General features: G+C 29.6%; 1 protein-coding gene across 1 annotated transcript; it reads left to right on the top strand.

Moving 5' to 3' along the window:
* The first annotated feature begins 5,946 nt into the window (after positions 1-5,946).
* LOC142325240 (chymotrypsin-2-like) lies at positions 5,947-21,654 on the top strand. Its single transcript, XM_075366725.1, has 6 exons — positions 5,947-6,053; positions 7,474-7,604; positions 12,972-13,060; positions 14,416-14,653; positions 19,626-19,775; positions 21,400-21,654. The coding sequence occupies exons 1-6, from the start codon at positions 5,984-5,986 to the stop codon at positions 21,586-21,588; spliced, it is 867 nt and encodes a 288-aa protein (XP_075222840.1). The 5' UTR covers positions 5,947-5,983; the 3' UTR covers positions 21,589-21,654.
* The last annotated feature ends 2,404 nt before the right edge of the window (positions 21,655-24,058 follow it).

Genomic DNA, 24,058 nt, shown 5'->3' with positions numbered 1-24,058 from the left:
ATTTATTTTTAGTTAAGATGGATGGAGGAATTGAGGGTTGCGTTCCGATTTTTACTGAGCGTGTTTGTGAAATATTTTTTAATTGGGTTATTCCGCGGGAAATTAGCAAGATATCTGATGCATTCTCTTGATGCTATTCCCCTCAGTCCGTTCGTCTACTGAAGGCCTTCCAGAGCTACTGTTTTTTGGTATAGCAGGAATAAGACTGATGGGGCCCTTGTATTCTGGAGGGTCCAACGAACTCCCTTCGATGAGACAGTCGTATGTGGTGTCTGTATAGTAATTGTTAGATTGTTGTATTGTAACTGTAATTATGTGTAACGTATTGTATTGTAATGTAATGCTGTGCAATGTATTGTAATTGTAATGTATTGCTGTATTGTAATTGTTATAATAGTTGTTACCTGTGTAGTAATTGTTAGATTAATGGTGGAATTGTCGAAGAGTAGAGAATATTGGTTTTGGAGATTCTTCATCTTTTTTTTCCGGCAATCTGAAATGGGTTTAATTCGCTGTCGTGGGACGGCCTTCTTGCTTCTTTCTTGTCTTTTTTTTTGTCTTTTGCGTGATTCTCTTTATTTGCTGGTTATAAATATTTAAAACCGTAACCCCTTTGAAAGACCGGTTAGTCCTGAGAAGGGCATCACAGTGAAAAGTACAGGCCTCTTCATTTTCCCGTCGGACGGCTGCTGGATTTTTTCTCCTTGCTTCGTCTGCTGTCTTCTGGAGGTTTTCTTTTCTTTCTCCGTTTGTAGAATACAGGAGTGAAGGAACAATAAAAATTGGACAACATTTTAACTAAAAAAAAAAATAAGTCTTTTTTATGTGCAATAGTTTTAATTATTTAATTTAATTGTATTAAAAGACTAACAACTTAATTCTTTACATATATAATTATTTATACAACCGTATTTTATCAAATGTAATGTACGGTTGAGTTTGAAAATAAATATTCTAAAAATGAACTGAAAAGGTTTTCAGTAAGTGTGTTTAAAATAAAAGTTATGTTGTTACGTTTTTTTTTAGTTAATTACATTATTTGAATTACTGAACTTTTTTAAGTGACTTTCTAGATGAATCTGAAAAAAATCCTGTTTATCAGAATCTATAACCGAAAGCCTTATTTCGGGATGATTAAAACTCAAAAATTCTAAAAACACATTGCAAAAAAATGTTCAGAAATTTCAATGTTATACATTATAATGTTTTAATGTCTTCATTTTAAATAACTATATTTGTGTTTTTCTATTCTTTCCTTTTTAATGAAGCCTTGATATCTTCCTAACTGCTACTTAGTTAAAAATTTTATCCCTGATTAATTGACATACTATTAAGAAATATTATTCTATTGCAATTGTAAAGCAGCATATTACTTATGCTTAGTAAAAAAAAAAAATGATCTTGTACTTAGATGTTATTTTTAATAACTTAGCCTAACGATCATGAAAATCTTTCGAGTATTTAATATTGACAAAAAAGTTGTATTGAAAAATTTACTTCTACAAACACAGTTATACTGTACATGAGTCTTATAATATGTAAATATATATATATATATATATATATATATATATATATATATATATATATATATATATATATATTATATAGGTACAGAAGATTTCTCGATCATAGTGTATTATTGTCAAAGTTTCAAAAGTATCAACACATAGATGGGTCATAGTCCTATCTGAAGTATGAGTGATTCTGTAATACTACAGCGGTGGGGGAGTAATGTACCGTGAACAGGACATTTTAGGCAAAGAAGCCGATTACAATCCATTATCCACATTGCATGTAAAATGAACTTTCTAGATATTGATGACTAAATATTCTCATATAATAAGTCAAAATTATTATTTTATTCAATGCAAATTTATTTATTTTGGATTTTGAAATATTTCTAAGATGAATGATTTTCCTTGACTTTTCATCTACAATTTTTCCATACTTTTCTTTCATTTTACTACTTTTCATTTCTTAAAAGAAATTATTAAAAAAAAATGTCAAATTATAGGATAGATAAAGCGTTTGCAGCAACGATGTGGATTATCTCCACATATTATTATGTGGATTATTATTTAAAATATACGAGTATCTTTGATTAGTATTGGAATAGTGGTAAAAAAGGAGAAATGTAGAGAGAGGGCGATGTGTAAATGTAGAAGATGACGGTGTTTATTATGTAGCTTGAAAAGAACCAAATATTTTGGCTGAGAATGAGAATAAGAATTTCTTTAGTGGTTGGGTTTCAATTAACCACACGTCTCAGGAAGGGCCGACGTGAGACTGTACAAGACTACAATTCATTTATATACATAGTTCATACTTCACTTACATACAGTAATACCGTGGTTCTGGTGGTAAACAGAAAAAAAGAAAAATAGAAGAGGTAAGGAAATTTATAGAAGAATAAAACATACTTGTTTAAATATAAACCTTAGTATATATGAATTATTTAAAGTTGGGATAAGAAGAATTAGTAACCGAAAATTAGAAAAAAAATTAAAACCAGGAGGGAAGATAAAGCAAAGTATGTTGAAATGTTATTTAATAAAGAGAGGAAAAGTTATGATGAACTTTTAGATGGTGATAACCACCTTAATTAAATTTCCATTAAATTTGATAGAATTTCGCCTTGTTTTAGCTTCCAGAACAGTGAATATAAGTAAGGCTACTATTATAATAGCAATTTAGGAAATATGTCCGCTTTCAAACAAGACCCTTAAGTAACCTATTTTATCAATTTCCGTGGTGAAAAGGTAAAGTTACAGCCTTTCATCGAAGGTCTCGTGTTCGAATCATAACATCTTTCATAGGTTAAAAAATCTCCACTCCATATTCCCTCTGATTAGCTTTAAGCTTACAGAAAGAATTAAAAATATAAAAAAATAACTATTCCATTTCTTTTCATTAGGGAGAAAATGTAATTGAGATAAAATATGAAATAACTTCTGGTAGAAAAAATATGAAAAAACTTTCTCTTACCTCTTAGCATGTAACGGAAATTAAATAAAAATTCTCTATGTTTAATTTCTTAGCTCACCGGACTGGTCTAATGGTTAACTCATTGTCCCAAATCAGTTATTTAACAGCTGATTTTTGAGGTCGAAGGTTTTGAGATTCGAAAACTGGTAAAAGGTAGAGTTGCTTTTATACGAATTTGAGTACTAGACTGTGGATAACTCTGGTGGCTGAGATTCACTTAACCACATATCTCAAGAACTGAAAGCCTGATTCTGAACAAGACTACACCTCATTTAAATGCCATACATATCATCCTCATCCTATTGGGCTTTGAGGGGCCGCTTATTGTTTACTAGCTGAGTAGAATGCATCGTACATATAGGGAAATAAAAAATATTGTCGAATTTCCTAACTGATCGTAATTATTTTTAAAAAATACAAGTTCAATTATGACACTAGAAAATAATTTTTTAAAACCATTTCTTTTAAATTCAGAATAAATTTATTTGTTTTTTAAATACTTAGTGATAAGATAAAATAAAAAAAGTAAATTATAAGAAAAATTACTAAATAATAAAAGTACAGTACAGCCCCGCTTTAAAGCTTCTCTATATAACGCGGATTAACCTGTCTACAAAAAATATCTGAATATCTGAAAAAAAAAATAGGATGAAAAAAGGCTAGTCACCTTACTACTGTATTCGATATAGGTGTAAAAACCACCATAAATCCTTTGAAATAGACAAATACGCTTCTAATATTATATCTGTCATTTAGTCACGACCAATTTTAAAGCCTTAGAATTCCCAAAAACATGATTCAGTAAAACTAAATTATGAATACAGTAATAGGAAAAATTCTTATGATATACTGCACATGACTCAGTTCCTGTAACAGCAATATGCGCCTGTACAAGGCACAGTATACGGTATCTGAATGTTATTACGTTTCTGATTTATTCCGAGCGGCTTGTACTGCGTTTATCAGTATCTTAAGTTTTATTACGCTGGTTAATTTATTAGCTTTTTTGGTATTTGTTTTCGTTCGTATTTGCCTAACATGTCGTCTAACCGAAAAAATTATTCTGTAAAGGAAAAATTAGAAATTATTGAAAAGGTTAAGGCAGGTCGTTCTAAAGCCAGTTTATCACGGAAATTCATTTTGTCTGAAGGTACTATACATGGGTGGGTGAAAGAAGAAGATAAATTGCGTTCTTTTATTGATTCGGTAGATGAAACAATCGGATTTTATCGCGAGTCTAAATGGTTAGACTCGGTGATGTTAATGTTGTAGATGAGTGTGTTTGGCTTTCGTAGAAAAGAAGTGAATGAATTGCCCCTATCAGGGTCAATACTTAAAGTTCAAGCATAAATTTTCATGAACAAATTAGCAGTGGAGAAGAATTCAGTGCTTCTAGCGGTTGGTTATCGCGGTGGAAAATCCATCTTGGCATTGGCAAAGTAAATATCGAAGGACAATCTCGGTCAGCAGATGCGACAGCAGCCGAAGATTATTCACAAACTACATTACAATCATTTATGGAAGAAAATAACATCAGTGATGTACAGTTGTATAATTGTGATGAAAGTACTCTGTATTATAAACTATTGCAAACAGAAACATTTGATGCGAAGCGGGCACCAAATAAGTCTGGTATGAAAATGAACAAAGAAACGGTAACTTTTCTTTTGTGTGCCAATAAGTCAGGAAATCATAAATTGAAGCCGTTGCTCATTGACAGGTATGCCAGCCCACGTTACTTCAAACACGTTAATATGAATTCATTACCGGTTATTTTTAAAAATAGTATTAATGCTTGGATGATGTATAATATTTTTTCTAACATGGTTTCACGACGAATTTGTGCCTTGTTTTAAAAATTATTTACGAGTTCGAAAATTGGATGAAAAAGCTTTATTACTTCTTGACAATTGCTCTGCTCATCCGCCTACTGGCTTGCTGAAATCTAAAAATGGGAAAATAATCGCAATTTTTTTACCGAAGAACACCACATCTTTGATCCAACCCTTAGACGGAAGAGTTATTCGAGTATTTAAAGCTTATTACCGACGAGAGCTACTGACTTACAAGTAACTTACAAGTAATTCAGAATTACAAGTAACAGAATTTCTTAAAACTTAGTCATTAAAAAGTGTTGTATACAGTGCTGGAACAGTATGGCGTAACGTAAATTAAAAATTGTTGGTCGGTATTGTCACAGAATAATACAGAAGACATTGAAAGAGGAAATGTTTGTATTTTTAATGACGAACACGCACTGGAATTGTCAAATTCAACCGGGCAAGAATTGTTTGTAAGTAATCTCAATGAGTGAGTTCAAGAAGACAAACACCCGTTGCCAATTACATGATCGATGAAGAAATTGTAAACTCCGTTCTACAACATAACGATAATTTGTCGGAGGAAGAAGTGGAAGGTGTTGCAGAGGTCGCTGTAATGGAGAGGTCATGTTTAGAGCAACAAAGTGATAGGGATGATCGTCATTTATTGCATTTAAAAATTGTAAAGCCATATATTATAAATAAGTAATGTACAATCGCGTACCAAAAAACAATAATTTTTATTTAAAAAAAATAATTTACATTCAAAGAAAAAATATCTTCCCCACTTAACTAGTTTCTATGTAAGTACACATTGTACTGTATTGGTTTTATCTATTAAACAATTATTTGTTGAATTTTTACCTATTTTTTTTTAATTGAGACACCTTTAGATTTCAAACTTACTTTTAGAAATAACGGGTTAGCCTATAACGCGGGTTTCAGGTAAGTCCCCCGACAACAGCGTTGTAGCGGGGTTACACTGTATTTATATTATGTTGAGAAATTGAAAAATAACGTACTTGTGTAATGAATGACACTACATACTTCTAATTTAATGAAAGGTTGTTTCGTTATCGTAAAACAACATGTTTAAAAAAAATGTATGATATATATAAGTGAATATTTCGAGTTGTATAACAGTCTTTCAGTAGCTAAATATTAAAATACAGTTAATGAATGAATTAAATTACGGTTATACGATGTATTTAATTACTGTTATTTTAGTTACTTTCTTTTTAAAAGGTAAGTTTTTATTTAATTATTTCAAAATTCAGTTTGTATGAAACATCAGTTTTCAAGATGAACTATTTTATTTCCTAATTATGTCGTTTAGACGATACTGAGTTTATTGTGTATACCGATAGTTAAAATAAATCTTTAAGATCATTTAATAAATACGTAAAATTGAAAATCAATCAGAAGTAATTTTTTATATTATAGTAGTATTTCTTATATAATTACTATTTTTTTTTTTTTTTTTTTTTTTTTTTTTTTTTAATAAATTAAATCAGTAGAAAAATTTTTGGAATCTGGGGCATCTACTAAATTACAAAAAGAAATAATCTGTTGTAAACAGAATTAACCTAAAAATAAATAAAAATATCTTAAAAATCCTGGAAAAATTCAATTCATTTTTTTATATGTTTTGGACCATCATTGGTGCAATTCTATTCAATGTTGGGAAGATTACTTATTGTTTTTCTTTTTTGCCCAATACTCTCTTATTATTTTAGACCTCTGGAATCTCTGCGATATTTAAATTACAATTTTTTTTGGTTAGACAGGTCCCGGCGACTTAAAGTAATTTTTTTTTAAGTGAAATCTACTTAAAAAAAAAAAAAAAAAACATTTAAAGGGTAGATTAGTATTATATTTTACGTTTTAGTGCATTTCTGGGAAGTTAGTTTTATTAAACAGGTAAAGTTTATATTAATATTTAAAAAAAAAAAGAAAAATTTGCTTATTAAAAATAATCGTTCTCAAGGAAGCAAGAAGAGGAGAAAAAAAAATACTTCGGAAACAATGTTGAACGTGGGGGAGCCAATGAAAGTTTAAATTATAAATTTATAAATTTATAAAAACAATAAAGTTTAAAGTAAAAAAAATCAATTTTTTATGAATTTTTTATCCCAGTTTATATTATTATTTAATTCTGATTGATTGCATGGCAATTTTGATTAAAGTTGTTAGCTCGGACTATACAGTCCGAGCTTAAAGTTAATTTAGGTTCTGTAGTCCCGGTGAGGGTCACTTCAAATAACTTACACCTTGATTTTTATAAATCGAAATTAAAAAAAAAAAGAACTTAAGTACTTTTTTGTTTTTGCCGAAACCATCCCTTTTCCTCTTTTATAGCAATACTAATGATTGGTTAAAGGATTTTTCGTGTGTAAAAACATCTCAGAATATAGATTGTATGTATCCAATAAAAGAGTATGAAGAAGTATTATATACCAAAAAAAAAAAAAAGAAAGGAGTAGGAAAACGAGAACCCCTGCCCACAATGCCCCCACAAATTCAGTTGCTGAATCCGCCCCTGATTTGTGCACAGATTATTATTTGGAAAAATTAATTTGTTTTTCCTTTTAAAGCTATATACTATATATATTTTATTAATAGAAAATAAAATAAATATTTTACTTATAATAATTTTTCCTGTTAGATGCTACGTCGTACACTAACAGATTAAATTCTGCTGGTAAATTAAACAGCTTACCTGATGAACTTAATCAACACTACATAACTGGAGTATACGGCGGAAAAAATGTTACTATCGACAAAGCGAAATATATTGTAAGTATAAAAATCAGATACAATAATTAAATAAATCAACATAACTATGTATGCTGTACTGTATTATTATAATAATTATTATTATAATATTATTACCATCATATTTTTTACAGGAAATACATCTTAGAAATATATATTCATATGATGCATATCTTAGTAACATAAAATATTGTACGGGTGAACGTTAAAATTAAAAAAAAAAAAAATTAAATATATTTCTTTTAGCAGAAATATATGTTTCTACATAACTGAACTATACATTTATATATGCACTAGCATCCCCCGTCGCGACCTACGCCCGTGCTATCTTTCTTTTTTTCCTGTTTAGCCTCCGGTAATTACCTCTCAGAGGATGAATGAGGATCATATGTATGAGGGTAATCGAAGTGTCGTCTTGTACAGTCATAGTTCGACCATTCCTGAGATGTGTTGTTAATTGAAACCCAACCACAAAAAAACACCGGTATCCACGACCTAGTATTCAAATCCGTGTAAAAACAACTGACTTTACTAGGACTCTAACGCTGGAACTCTCGACTTCCAAATCAGCTGATTTGGGAATACGCATTCACAACTAGACAAAACCGGTGGGTTTGCCCGTGCTATCAGGTTTCTTGCGATTCCCGTCGGGTCAGTTTTTTTTAATTTTTATGTTTTTAGGTAAAGAACTGCAGGTGGTGCAGGTGGTGCAGGTAGTCACGTCTTACATAAAGTAATAGTGACAGTGGCTGTATGGTTGAGTTGCCGCACCCCTGTATTAGTACACTGTCGCACCCCTTAAAAAATCGAAATTCAAAAAACAGAAAATTGGTTTTTAGGTATTTAACTGAAGAGTATTTGCAAGCCCCAATATAATGAATATATAGTTTAATATAGTCGAAAATGAAGAGAATTTACAATTATTTTAATCATTTTTTTACTTTTCTTAGCCTCTTTCAAGATCGAATTTAAAGCAAAATATAAATTAGATTTTAGATATTTACATAAGAATTATACACACATAAAATAGGAGTTGATATCTTCATTTTTTAGTGGGATATGAAAAAAATATAGCCGGGTTTAAAAAAAAAAATAAATCCATTTCAACCTTTAAACTAGGAATTTAAAAAAAAACTAGAAATTAGCTTTTAGATGATAACTTCGTATTTTAGCTAAATATTAAAAAAAATAAATAAATAAATTTTATTATAACATTTTAACTCTTTAAACTTAACATGTCAAAAACTCCTTTCGTTGTGTGCACTTACACCGAAAGAAGAACATTTATTCAAATTTTCATCAATTTATCCAGTAGTTTTTGCTGGTTTTATTCAGTCAGTTAGGAAAAGTTGTTCTCTCTCTCTCAATATATATATATATGTTTTTTCTTTTTTCTGAAAATTCAGATATTTTATCATAGTTACCATTATTTTAATTGATTTTAATATGACTTAGTAAAGGAAAACACTACACACAGTTATATAAACATTTAATAAACTTCCAAAAGTTAACTTTCGCGATTATCCCGCATCGTCAGTTGGTAATTAATAATATAAATATATGAAAAGTATAATACATAATTTATATTATATATATGTATAATAGATTAAAATAAAAAAGAGTGATGTGTTAAGTAAGTCTGCGAGGAAAAAATGGTAAGATACTCATACGCAAGCGCCTACCCACTTCAGCGTCAAGAATAGGAATACGACATCGACTATTTTTGTCGACGTCATAATAATCGACATCATGAAGGTGAACGTCGACAGACGATGTCAACCATTTTTTTTCTATCTATCCCTATATTTTTCTCAGGCTAATATTCTCCATTTTCAGAAAATGTAACGTTTAAATTCGTAAAAGAAACGTCAATTACAATTTTACTTCCAAAATTTAATTTATGTTACTGCGCATTGGATTGTACATTTCATAATGTGATGTAATAATATATTAAATTTATAACAGAAACTTTTTAAAATTAAAAAAGAATCATTTTGAAATTACATGAATAAATGTATTATTTTGGAAAATGGTTTAGTTTCTTCAGTTATCGGCGAATGTCTTAATGTGATTTGGAGATCCCTTTTTATTTTGTTTAATAACATATTTGATCTACCTTGTGATCGTTTCACTTAATAATTTTTTTTCACCATATATTATGTACTTAAATAATAATGTTATTACTTAAATAATTTAAGTATTAATAATGACTTATGTATTAAATATTATGTATTTGTAATCTTTATTGTTGATTCGCATAGAGATGTTGGTTTTTCGTATAAATTTTGAATAAAATTGTAGATTTTGCATTTAAAGTCATTAACCTATTGAACAATCTAAAATTAAATTTGAATTAAAAATATATCAAACGAACCAAAACAACATAGTTAGAATATAATATTAACAATATATACTAAAGATGGTTCTTAACCTTTTAAAACGAGCGTCCGTCAAAAACTCTACAATCGAATCTCCACTGAAGGAGGTACAAAATTTACTGATTTATTGGTTAAGTATAGATGTCTTCTAGATTAACAATGTCCACATCATTTGAAAGTAATTTGTTATAGTTTTAAAGTTAAAATATGGTTGTTCTGTTGATTGATGAGTTAGCTATCTAATAGTAAAAAATGCTTACAAATAACAAACCGGCAAGTTGGGGTAGTGATTAGCACACTGCATCGCCTGGTTTCACATTCTACTCCCGGCAAGGGTCTCTATACTTATAATTTTGTATATTATCTAAAATACCATACATGATACATCTTATATTTTTCGTTAAAACACATATTATATCTCATTTCATTTCATAGTGTATAAATAAAATAATATATTTTATATGAATTAGGTTTAGTTTTATCGAACGAATCTTATTCAATAACCCAGTATGAACTACCAGTTCTAATCACTATAAAAACTTAAGTAATAAATAATATTGTTTCAACAGCTCTAATATTGCTTTTTTTCTTTAATAGACATACAGAAAAAATAAAAAAAATTACTGGATATTTGCTTATTTGTATTTCCTTTTATTTGCTTTTTGCAGTTACATTTTATTTAAAATTGTAGTTAAAATGATCACAATAAAAAATAAAATTTTAGTTGAAATAAAAAATATTTTAATTAAAAAAGAAATTATAAATAAAAAGTGTGCTATTAAAAAAAAAATTGCTCAAAAATTTAGTTATTCAAATGAGCTCTAAGCTTTGATATTCGGGATAAATCTTAAACATTAAAAACCTATCTCCAGGCTGAAAACCTACTTCCAGTCCGTTAGGACGTTATATTGAAGAGATCGAGCTGATTTTTTTTATGTTCCTCGGAATGTCACATACATATTGGTTATCGGATCTGAAAGTGAGTCTCCTCTGAGAATTCCTAAAATATCCTCATTAATTACTTAATTGAAGAAATTTCCAAGGTTATTATTCACAGAAAAATCACTTTAACAGTCTGTCGATTCTTGAAGACATATCAGCAGTTCATTCCGCGTGGAATAAAATTAAATCAGATCCGTGCACTAGAACATATGGACTGGAAATATGTTTGACCACCATTTTCGCTGTGGTAGGAAAGGAAAAGAAAAAATAAGCGGGTTGGGAGTAATACTTGTAAATGGAATAGGTTTTTAATTTATCTTTTTGAAATATACAACATTATAATAATAATACTGCGGAGGAGCAAGGGGTCTCGATTTTCGTTTAATTTTTATCAATGGAACCTAATCAGTAATCAGTCGGTTAACCTTCTAGAAATGTTTTCTACTTAAAATATTGCTTCATATGATTTTGAATCTCTATTATGTATGTTTAAATGCACTTGTGAAACTTTTTTGAATTATCGTTTTAAATAATGTCAAAACAAATTGTTAGTTCTAAAATTATTGTTATTTTTTTTTTAACTATCTTTTAAGTGTAAAAAAATAAAAATATGTTAAAAATTAAAAATAAACTCCAAATTGGTTCTTATTATCTTATGTTCTTTATATAATAAAATCGATGTTTTAAACAACTTAATATTCGATTTTACTGTAATCTACATGATAAAAATATTATAATGAAAAAAATTGTATGACTAGTTAAATGTGATAACATTAATAATAAACTGCGGAATAACATTTGGCAATTGAAGTTTACTTAAATGAATAAGATACTTAACTTTTATCATTTTATTATGAAACTTTAGAAATTATTGTATTTTATTTCTAAATAAATATATGTTTTTCTGTGATTTCAAAGTATTATCAGTTACTACTGATAATACTTAGAGGTATACTGATAATTCTTACAATTAGTCTAGAATACTTAATATTAATTATTACCTATGTTATTTAAAGATCCAATACCATTGTTTTGAGACATAGAGGAAGAGTACTGAATGAAAATTAAATACATATGATAGAAAAGTAGGAGATTGTTTTTTTTACAAAATAATATTTGAATTTTTCTTTCGTTTACAATATTATAGTGCAAGAATAGTAAATTCACTACATCATGCTAAATGCGTATTAAATATCATTATATATTATAAATAAATTTTTTATTCTGATCGAAAAATAATAAATTACATTGATTAACTCAGGAATATGTAAATATACATCTTCACGTATAATAAAAACACTGCTCAAACATTTACCTTAGTAAATCAAAAGAAACGGTGATAAAACCTGCTCATAGCAGAATCAAAAAATATACAATTGATTATATATAAAATGTGTGTGATTTGTGAAAAAAAAATTTAATTCCGTATTAATAATTTAAAACATAAACACACGAAATAATATTAAAGTAAATAAAAGAAGATACTAATTATAAAAACATAATTATTTACCTAAACATTTACTGACAAAATAATAATATTTCTCTGAAAGCGTTTCTTTTAAATTATTTGTTATAAATTACTGAAAAATGCAATTAAAATGGTTTGGTAATTAATTAAAATTTACAACCGAATCATTATAAGACCTTTTTTCGTAAGTTGAAGTCACGAAAACAATCTATTGCCTGCTTCGATAAAGAAGGAGGAAATATTGTTATTTTATATATACATATATTTAAGTCCATATTAATAATGTAAAACATAAACACACGAAATAATATTAAAGCAAATACATGAAGATACTAATTATAAAAATTAATCAGTATCTTTGCTATTAATTAGTATCTTTACTTTTTAATTAGTGCCGTTACGAATATATGCATAATGATGACAGGCTTAGAATTTTATTAAGGATCTTCAAACTAAATTGATTTGTACATATATATATATATATATATATATATGTATATTTATATATTTAAACAACAATTATGATTCAGGTTAAATAAATAACTTTCTTGTACTGTTGTTATTATCGATGAGAAAAATAACTCATTTTATTTCTTTTAGGGATTCATGTTTTCAGAAGGTGATTCGGTTGGTGCAGTAGTTATTTTAAACAAAAATTGGTTACTAACCGTTGCATTCAATTTATTTGGGTAAGTAATGAATTTAATTGAAAAAAAATCTCCAGTTGAACCCTAAATTTAATCTATGTTCATAGAGTAGTCATTTTACTCTTTTTTGTTTCATTGGAGATATATTTTCATTGTATTCCATTAATTTTAAAATCTGATGCATTTTTAGTCTTAATAGTTAAAAAAAACAATAAATATCAATGAGGCTATACTTTTCTATTAATCTCTTATAAAACTGTCTTACAATTACGTCTTGTATCCATAAATGTTATGAAGTTGGTGATCTCCATTAAAAAAAAAAACTACATTGACCGTCACTTCAGTGTAGTAGCAGAGATTTTAAACATGTCAATAGGATATTTTTAATGCACTCAAAGATAGAGGAAAGTTTCTCCATTTAAAATTCTTCGTATTATATCTTATTTACGAGACTCCAGTTATTACAATTTCTTTATATCGATTTCTAAAAAACTGAAATATGTAATTGATATATATTTGTTAATACTAATTAGTGCACATAACCACAAATAAAAAATTACACAAAAAAAAAAACAGTTTTATACGTTTTAAAAAATTCATTAGAATAAATTTCAGCTTATGAATTAAATATAAGCACATAATAGATATTTTCAGTACATCCACTGTCAGTTATGAAAATTGTATCATTATAAAAACCGTATTATTTGTGTAAAGGTAATTTCATTACTCAAGTTGAATTGTTTGGTTTTTTTCATTAACAGTAGGATAAGAGAGAAGGTTTTTTTATTGTTAATTACGAGATTCATTCAATAATTAAAGACAACAATAAACAGAGCATATTAATTACTGTGACCTAGTTATCAACAAAGTGAAGTCAGCAGCATTTATCAAAAGCCTTGTATCTCAGCGGAAAGGTATCATTCTGCTTCATGATAACGCCCATCCTCAACAGCTCAGGTTACTCGGAAAACTATCAACAAATCGCATTGGAAGTATCACCTACCTATCCCTATGTAGTCCTGAACTGGCCCATCTAATTTCTATTTAAGAAAGCGCTACGTGGTAAGAAGTTTAATAGCAACGACTACGTCAAACAAATATGCTAAATTGGCTTCGATATCAAGACAAAGTTATCTTTGCTGCTGGCATAAATAAACTGATTTAGAGATGGGACTAATGTAATAATGTTGAAGGAGATTATGTTGAGGAGTGAAAAAAATATCACATTGATTAAATCAACCGTTTTAGTTGCAGAACAATTTTTGTCTTTAATTATTGAATGCCTCTCGTAAATTCGTTTTCCGTTTAATCCAAAAGAAGCTTTCTAATTCTTAAAATTAATAAAATGTGAACAATACAGCATTTATTTAAAACTATGTTTTTTTATTTTTACTTAGATTTCAAGATGATCAGACTTACTTCATAGTTGGCCGTAATAACCTTAAAGAAAGTGGAATTAAAGTATATCCAAAAAATTTTTTTACACATCCTAATTATACAGGATCATGGGATTATGATATCGCGCTAATAAAACTAAAAGAATCTTTAAAATTTTCTCGAAAAATTAAATCTATATCTATTTCATCAAAATTACCTTCAGTGGGAAGTGAAACTATTTTTAGTGGATATGGATATGTAAGTTATATAAAATGAGCTGTTTTTACATATTTTTATAGTTAAGTTAAATTAAAATTGATAAAAACTTTGTTTCATAAACATTTTATGCATTTTTATTACGCATAAATTAAATGCATAAATTTTAATTATGCATTTCGTTAGCCTTCTATATTACGATCAATTTTCACTAGTATAAATGAGTTATAGGAAAGTTGCTACTAACTTATTGTGCGTCCGTCATACAGTTTAAGTAGCAACATATTCCTAAAAGCTTTAAACGAGAGCCTAAGCTTTGTCTACCTGCTTACGATAAACACTTCAATGAGTCAGTAGTTGGAAATACTGTTATCACAGATAAACAGATTTACTATCTTACACCTTTCTTAGGGAAGAGTAACTGAGGAAATCCAAAGACAATTACATAAAAATGTGAGTGAAATTGTATTTTCCAGTATCATCAATATGTTATTAGGGATACCTTTGAACCATGAGGCTGACCTTGATAACATACAAAAAAGTACCGTGATCATCAATTCTTAAATAAAATATTTTTGGTGTAAACTCCAGAAAATACATGATTTCAATATACATGTATTTCAAAAGACATGAAGCTAAAAATATTTAATAAATTAGCATTACTACGTACAGCAAAAACGTAAAAATATACATTCTCATTCCTTTGTTTAACAATGGAAAATTGTTAAAATAGAATATTGGAGATTAATTAATCAAGAAAACATTGAGATTTAGGATTCATGAATCCAGTTATTACGACTACTCATTGATAAATCATGTGGTTTTAGGATATTCTTCATCTTTTATTCTACACGAACTGTAGCATCACTATCAATTACTCAACGTTCTTTTTTTACTCAACTTCTTTTTTTATATTAAATAATAACAATTTCAGATGATAATACACTTACCAAATTGTATCAGTGAAGTTCTCACCGATACAAGTGATACACGTTTAAATATTAATCTTCTATTCAGGCATGGAATCATGCTACTTTAAATCCTTTGTTTCGTTGTAATGGGGTCAGTATACAACCGTTTAAAAATATATTTATATTACAAGTAAATATAAGCTTATAAATTAAATATAATAAATTATATAAATAATATTATATAATATAATATATATTATAAATATAATTTATCTTATTTTATAAAAAGTAGGGGTATCTATTTAAAAAAAAAGTAAAAAAAAACTAAAAAACCAATAAATTACATTGTAATCTATACTGGTAAACAACTATAAATGATTTCAAGTATGTCAAAATAAATTTTTAATTTACTGAAAGAAGTAGGAAGGAAAGTTTACTATCACATTGAAAGTCTCAATAGTACTTACAATTGCAGAGATAGTAGCAATATCGTCCCAGCAATATTAATATTAAATACCCTTCTCAAATAAAATAAATCACTTAAATTGCAAAAAAAATTTAAAGAATTACTTTTTTTGGTCTAAAATAAAAAACCATAATTTTTAACGTGAAATATTACTAATATATTTTTCAAATTTATTAATCAGTTTATTTATATTTTGTAATTAATAATTGAGAAAACCATCGAAATATAACTTAAAAAATTTAATTAATGTACAGTATATGTAATTTATAATAAATATAATGATATTAATTCTAAAAGTTTAAAAAAATAATTTTCAGACAAAAGGAACATGTGGAGGTTATTTGCAACAGGCCAAAGAGCCTTATCTCAATTATAAAGGTTATTTACCTCATTGTAATTCAAGTTACAACCCTGATTACACTAAATAAAATTCTTGAATTTATATAATTAAATAAAAAAAAGAAAATAAAGGAGATGAAGTCCGATTCCAACCGATGTGCGAACCTTTGTATGATCCAAATATTTTATTAATTAAAGTGTCATCTGAAACAAATAAAAATAAGTACCAGTTATGATATATCGTTGAAAAACTCTCAATGAGAGCTTATTATTGCAGTTAAGAAAAATTCAAAAATCCAAATGTTTTTTTGGATTTTGGACTTTCTTGGACACTTTTGGCTCAGCCGATTGCAATCAAAAGGGGAGATGTACAACTAGATGTTACAACTGTCCTAAATCCAAAATTTCAACATCATACAGTTAATTGTTTTTGAGTTATGCGAGATACATACATAAACAAACGACTCGCCGAAACTATTTCTACATTAGTTCTAAATAAAATTCCCGAACTCATGGATTTTTTGTTTAAAGTGTATTTCTATGACCTATTTACATGGTGAGCCACATTTTTTATTGTCGTTAGATCATATATAGGTTATACTTAAATGTATATTGCCGTTACGCTAACTGCTAGATTTCCCACTTTATTTAATAAGTTTTCCAACAAACGACGTTTTAAAGATTTTCTGGACGAAAACATACGCTTGGACGTGCCTTTTTACGTTACATTGGCCGGCGACGTGAAGTCACCGGCCGATGTATACAATGCAGTACAAGAATTGACCAAATTGGTTCAATCAGCATCGCGGGCCTGCACATCCAATTTGGATTTTTCTCTCCCAGCTCAAAATACCTATCCGGTCTTCATCGGAGAAAAGATAGAAGAACGCCGGAGATTATGTCGGGTATGGCAGAGAACGCGTTACTCTGGATATAAGGGAAGATTTAACAGGGCTTCTCAGAAACTAAAAAGTTTAATTTGAGCATTTAAGAACACTTAGTTTCTATCCTACATTGAGAATATTTGTAATGGACAGGCTGCTGAGTACACTTCATGGAAAGCTGCGAAGTCGTTCATGAGATCACTCCAGTCTATTCCTCCTTTCCGTAACATTGATGGAACGTGGGCGAGAAGTTTTCAGGAGAAGGCGACTTTATTTGCTCAACACTTTTTCGATGTATTCCAGCCCATTACTATTGAGACAGATCCATAGGAGATTGGAGAAATCTTCCATTATTTGGCTTCTCCTTTCAAAATGTCCTTACTGATTACGCTTTACGGTGCACGAGGTCTTATCAATCATTACCAATGAAATACATCCAGTGAAGGCGTCCGGGTATGATTTGATTACCGGTCGGGTTCTTCAGGTACTACCTCGCCATGCAAAAGATTTAGTTACTTTGATTTTTAATGCTATTATCCGAATTGCTCATTTTTCTGGTCCGTTAAAAATTTAACAGTTAATAGTGATAGCAAAACCGGGTAAAGACCTGACAATGTAACATGTTATATGCCTGTATTCCTGTGCTCCCTAAGGTGCTTGAGAAGCTTTTTCTGAAAAGACTGAAGCAGTTCGTGGACGATCGTATTCCGGCTCATCAGTTTGGGTTTAGAGAGCAACATGCTGCTGTGGAGCAGGCAAACAGGATTTTTAACATTATAAATCATGCTGTAGACGAGAAAAAGTACTGTTCAGCGGGTTTCCTCGATGCCGGACATGCTTTTGACAAGGTTTGGCATGCAGGGTTGCTGCATAAAGTGAAAAAAATTTTACCGCATGTTTTCTTTGTGGTACGAAAATCTTACCTAGAATACAGTGTTTTCAAGTTAAACATCGAGAGGTTTTGACGGATTTGTTTCTAGTAAAATCAGGGGTACCTCAAGGAAGCGTTCTCGGACCAATCTTGTATGCTCCGTTTATGGCTGACCCTTCCAATTACGGCAAAACCACAGTTTCAAGTTTGCTGACAATACTGCAATTCTTGCTGTCCACGAAAATCCGGCTACTGAGTCTCGTTTTATTCACGATTATATTACTCTTTTCGAATCGTGGCTTACATGTCGGGAAATAAAGATAAACGAAACAAAATCAAAGAACGTCACGTTTACCCTTCTCAAGGAACACTGTCCTTTCTTTCTTTTTCCTGTTTAGCCTCCGGTAACTACCGTTTAGATAATTTTTCAGAGGATGAATGAGGATGATATGTATGAGTGTAAATGAAGTGTAGTCTTGTACATTCTCAGTTCGACCATTCCTGAGATGTGTGGTTAATTGAAACCCAACCACCAAAGAACACCGGTATCCACGATCTAGTATTCAAATCGGTGTAAAATTATCTGGCTTTACTAGGACTTGAACGCTGTAACTCTCGACTTCCAAATCAGCTGATTTGGGAAGACGCGTTAACCACTAGACCAACCCGGTGGGTTAAGGAACACTGTCCAAAATCAAAGAACGTCACGTTTACCCTTCTCAAGGAACACTGTCCTTCTGTTTCTATTTTCAATGTTCCGATTCCGAGATCTCATGACTGTAAATATTTGGTTTTTCACCTTGATCGACGACTTACTTCGGCAAAGTATATCACATCTAAGCGGAAAAAGTTAGATCTCAAGTTTAAAACCATGTAATTGCTGATAGGATATACATCTCGGTTTCAGCAGAAAGTAAATTATTGATTTATAAAATCTATTTTGAAGCCTGTTTGGACTTACGGGGTTGAATTGTGGGGTACAGCATCCAATTCCAATATTGACATACTTGAACGCTTCCAGTCAAAAAACACTGCGAAAAATGTCTAATATACCCTGGTACATAAGCAATAGTCTTATGTTTAATGATGGTAAGTTGCAAACCATTCTCTCTGGTCGGTCTACGATATCAGACTTGTTTGGATCGGCACCGAAAAAACTTGTTTGGCGGCCAATTTATTGAATAACAAGATCAGTAATTTTTCAAGAATGCTTAGGCACACTATTCTTGGTTTACCTTTTCGTTTCAATAAGGTGACTTTATGGTCTGACCGTACGGAGGGCTCTTGTAGTTCATTCTTTCGTCACAAGGCAATGGGTCTGTGATTACTTAATGTTAGTTTAAATCGATTTTATTTACTTATTGTTCAATAACCTTGCTGAACAGATTGCAAAGTTGCTGTGTCGTTACAATGAAAAAAAAAACAAACAAAAAACAATACTTCCTTTACTTCCTACAAGTAAGTAAAAATCTATTTAATGTCAGATATAAGTAACGTATAATAATATAACAATATTTCTGAAATATTTAAAATAAATTTTCAGACAAATGGAACAAGTGGAGGTTATTTACAACAGGCAAGAGTGCCTTATCTGGATTATAAAGGTTGTTTACCTCATTATAATTCAAGTTCCAATGCTCATTTTACTAAATACAGTTTCTGTACATTGAAGGACGGAGTAGGCCCTTGTCTTGTAAGTACGAATATGTTGTTATTTATATTATTATAAATTAATTTATTAAAATAAATGCAACCTATATATTATTTTATGCCATAAATGTGTACATTAGTTTTTTATTATATATTATCTAAGGTTTGAATTGATAATGAAATATATTTTTATAGCTCTGATAATATCTATGGTGAAATAGATACTGTAAACTAATACCGATACTGATGTGCTGTATACCTATAGTCATACACTATAGTGAAAAGTGAGTTTCAATGAATCTCAGTGGATTTCGTATATCGAAAAACCAAACCCGCTGAAATGTAAATGATGTACGAACCTGCAAGTGGCACTTTCAGTTTTTTATTACAGAGTATAGTATATTGATATACAACAATATTCTACTTGGTGAAGAAGTCAATGAGAAATCGCTTCATTCTTAATACAAGATTATGAGTTAAAGTATGAAAACGGTTTCTAATGTCCGAAATGAGGGATACTAGGAGGTAAAAACAAATATGAATCTACATAGATACAAAATTACTACTTTATGGTGTGTTTAAAATTTTTGTTCACCATCTTGCATCCGTCACATGGAAACTAAATTTAAAAAAACCGAGATAAAACGCCTTGTAAAAACGCTTTTATCCCTTATTACCTCAGAATTACATCCAATAACGAACTTTAAACAGTTATTGTTGGAATTAACAGTAAATTAATACTTATAATAACAGTTCGAGTTGTCAGAGTTATTTAATCATTTAGTGTGAACACCTTAGTGTGTATTTATAAAGTAAAAAAAAATCCAGGCATCCACTGTATCTGAAATTTGGCCTATGACTTTCCCTTGATTGCAAGAACATTAGAGCAGTTAAAAATTCACCGTAGATTCGCAATAACTATGGAGATAATGCGGTGAGTGATTCCATGGAAAGAAGATGGGTGCGATTGTTTAATGAAGGATGTTGTAACGTGTACGACGATGAATGAAACGAGCGAGCATTTTTTGATGAACGATGGTCTTGGTGTGTGCAATTGACGACAAGATTAATGAGAACAGATCGTTTACCAGCACTCGCTCATACGCTGCCTTCACAACACAATATCTTCTCACATACTTTGGTCATCCTACGTACAATCCGACTTTGCAGCAAGTAACTATTACCTCTTCTTTCTCTTATAATGTTCGCTACTTGCCGAGACGATGACTCTCTCAAACAATCGTTAATACGTGTCTTGCGTCGCAGGAGGCATAATACTATGATAAAAGGGTACAACATCTGATGCGCTTGTGGGATAATACCTCAAAATTTGCTGCAACTATGTAAAAAGATAAAATGAGACTTATATTTGAGAGAACAATAAAAGTTATACATGAATATTTTCCTGATCTGTTTTCGGAATTTTCCGGATAACCTCTCAGACTATGTACGTGATAATAGAGATGTTAAATTCGATTTTATTCAGATAATTTATTATACTCGTAAATATTAAAATAAAGCAATTAATTCATAGAAAATCATTTATTTCATAGGATCTTATGTATTTATTTGACGCTTATATGTTTTAATAAAGATATTTCACGATTAAAGATTTATTTATTTACTTTTTTTTTCAAATTAAACATATTTTATTTTTATTTTTGCAGAATGATTGGGGTGGCCCCTTGGTGTACAAGAACAAATTAATAGGTATATTCGCAGGATCATATGGATGTGCAAGTACCACCTATCCACCTGTATATACTGATGTTACCCAATTTAAAAACTGGATTTCAAAAACAATTAAGGATAACAGCGATTTCAATGAAGAAATAGATTTATCGCAATTAGTGTAAAAAGAATGGTTTTTATATAAATCAAAGTATTTTATCAAATAAAAAAATCATTAATATTTCTCACTATTTCAATTTTTTTTTAATTACAAGCTTTGTATGGATATATTCTCTTCATCTTATCATTTGTTTCTTCATTTTTAATTTTCTGAGAAAAATTATCTTCTGTGGCGATTAAGAAACTAATCTTGTTGCGACTTAGTCAATGTTGATTTTTAAGAAGTTCATAACGTAGTATTTTATGAAAATATAACGTTTAGTTACTATTAAAATTTGTTAATTAAAATTTGTACAAAAGGATAATGTCATTAATGGTGTCTTTAAAGTTGGGGAGTCATATCCTGGGCCGTAAAAGTAGACCTTGACATTCTACCACAGAACTTACCAAGCGATAGAAAAAAGTTATTGTTACGATAGAAAAGTAAGTATTGTTCAGCATCCTACTAGTTTTTGAAAAGTGTTCAATTATACTGTCTCTGTTACCTTTTTTACCTATCCTTTTTACCGATCTCTATTACATTTTTAAGGTAGTAGGACCTTAAAAAGTTTTAATATATTTTTTTAATTTTCTGAGTGAAATGGTTTCTGACATCAAATAGATGGGCGATGGAGTGCGTCATCTACTAATTCAGAGGGGTGTACTATCTCTTCCTCGCTACTTCTCACTACCTCTCTCTCACATGCTACCTTTCACTCTCTCTTTCTCAAGTTGCGTAAATCAATAGAAATCGTGTCCCTTTACAAATATATATGGGTATGTACTATTCTTATATATATATTTATTCTACATTATAATATTTAGAAAACGATGTTAGAAAATAGTGATGAAATTTGACTTTTTCATTCAAAGTATCAATCGATTAATTCAGAGTAATAGATCGATTTTTGAATAAAAAATTAATTAAAGTCGCTGGAAAATTTTAATAGTATCAAATTGTAAAAGTTTTAGAAAACACTTAAAATGTACCTTTGAAAAATTTTTGTAAAAATCATTATTATTTTTAAAAAAAAAAGCGTTTTTCTTTGCAAAATTGTAAACGATGGTTTTTACTATCAAACACTTGTAATAAATCTTATTGTAATAGTATAGAAAAAAAAAAATTACAACGTTTATTATCATTCTCGCCATCTAGATACACAATTTTGTCTTCGTATTACTATTGTGTAATAGGTCTGCCGATATTTATTTTAAATTTTTATCCCAAATTTTACCTAAGATATACCAATTTTACGGCTAAAAATTTTATATTCATTTCATCAATCAACCTTTTTAAGTGAATGCGTTTTAAAAAAAAATTTTTTTTAAAGATATCTGCTTTAAAAAATAAAAATGAATGAAATCTTAGTCCTTATGGATTGTTGATTAATCGTGCTGAATCGTTTCTAAGGGTAAAACCTAAATTATAATTAAATTTCCAAACAAACTATAATTATCTTATCTTTACAGATAAAAAATTTATGTGTTTTCGGAACTCGTACCGTTGAAGGTCGAATTTAAGTACAAATTGGCACATTAAATGATCCAGCATTTGTTTTTGCATTAATTATTTAAGTTAATAAATTATTAATGTGATTTACGTTGGTAGAAGTGACAGCAATTCATGAATATTAGTTTCTTCTCTTCCCGAGAGCGCTGTTTGTTTATCTTTTCAAGATGGCTGACAAAGGAAGACTGACTGATGAAAAGCGCGTAAAGACTGTGTTGTTTATAAATGAAACGAAAAGTGATGGTTACATTACAAGTGATGTGATGGTTACAGAAAGACAGTTTCGTCCCCCTTTTCCCGGTGGTCGCTCTCATTTAAATAATACGTAGCCTACGAAAAATTTCAAAGTGATGGTTCAGTATTTGAGAGAAAGCACGAACGGTCTGCCGATGTTCGTTCACAGAATGTTGAAGCTGTCTGGTCAGCATTGCTGACGAGTCCGGGCAAATCAACAAGAGAAGCAGCAGCACTACTTGAGATTTCTAGGCGATCTGTGCAGCGAATTTTAAAAACTTATTTGCATTTGTATCCGTAAAAAATAACAGTTTTGCCTAAATTAACGGTTGACAACAAACATCATGGAATGGCATTCCCTGAATGGGTTATGAACCAAGATGTATTGTTGAACAATGTTTGATTTTCAGATAAGGCACATTTTCACCTAGACGAGGTTGTTAATAAACAAAATTTGCGTTTCTGGGGTTCCAAAGATCCACATGTGCTTCATGAAAAGATACATCCCGCTCCAAGAATTACGGTACGGGCCGCTATCTGAAGTCATGGTTAATTGGGCCTGATCGTTTGTGGACATGCACATGTGGACAAAGCTTCTTTGATGAAAGAAGCTTTGTAAGCTTCTGTCATGAATTATTTCAAAAAAGTAAATAAGAAAAGCTTTGGCAACAAACTTGTTATAATTTCCTGGCATTGGTTATTTGTTCTTATATAGTGAAAGAATAATGATGTATGAAAGAAATTAAAAACAA

Source organism: Lycorma delicatula, chromosome 5 (assembly GCF_047948215.1).
Source record: "Lycorma delicatula isolate Av1 chromosome 5, ASM4794821v1, whole genome shotgun sequence".
NCBI classification, from domain to species: domain Eukaryota; kingdom Metazoa; phylum Arthropoda; class Insecta; order Hemiptera; family Fulgoridae; genus Lycorma; species Lycorma delicatula.
This window is presented reverse-complemented; position numbering and strand designations above follow the sequence as displayed.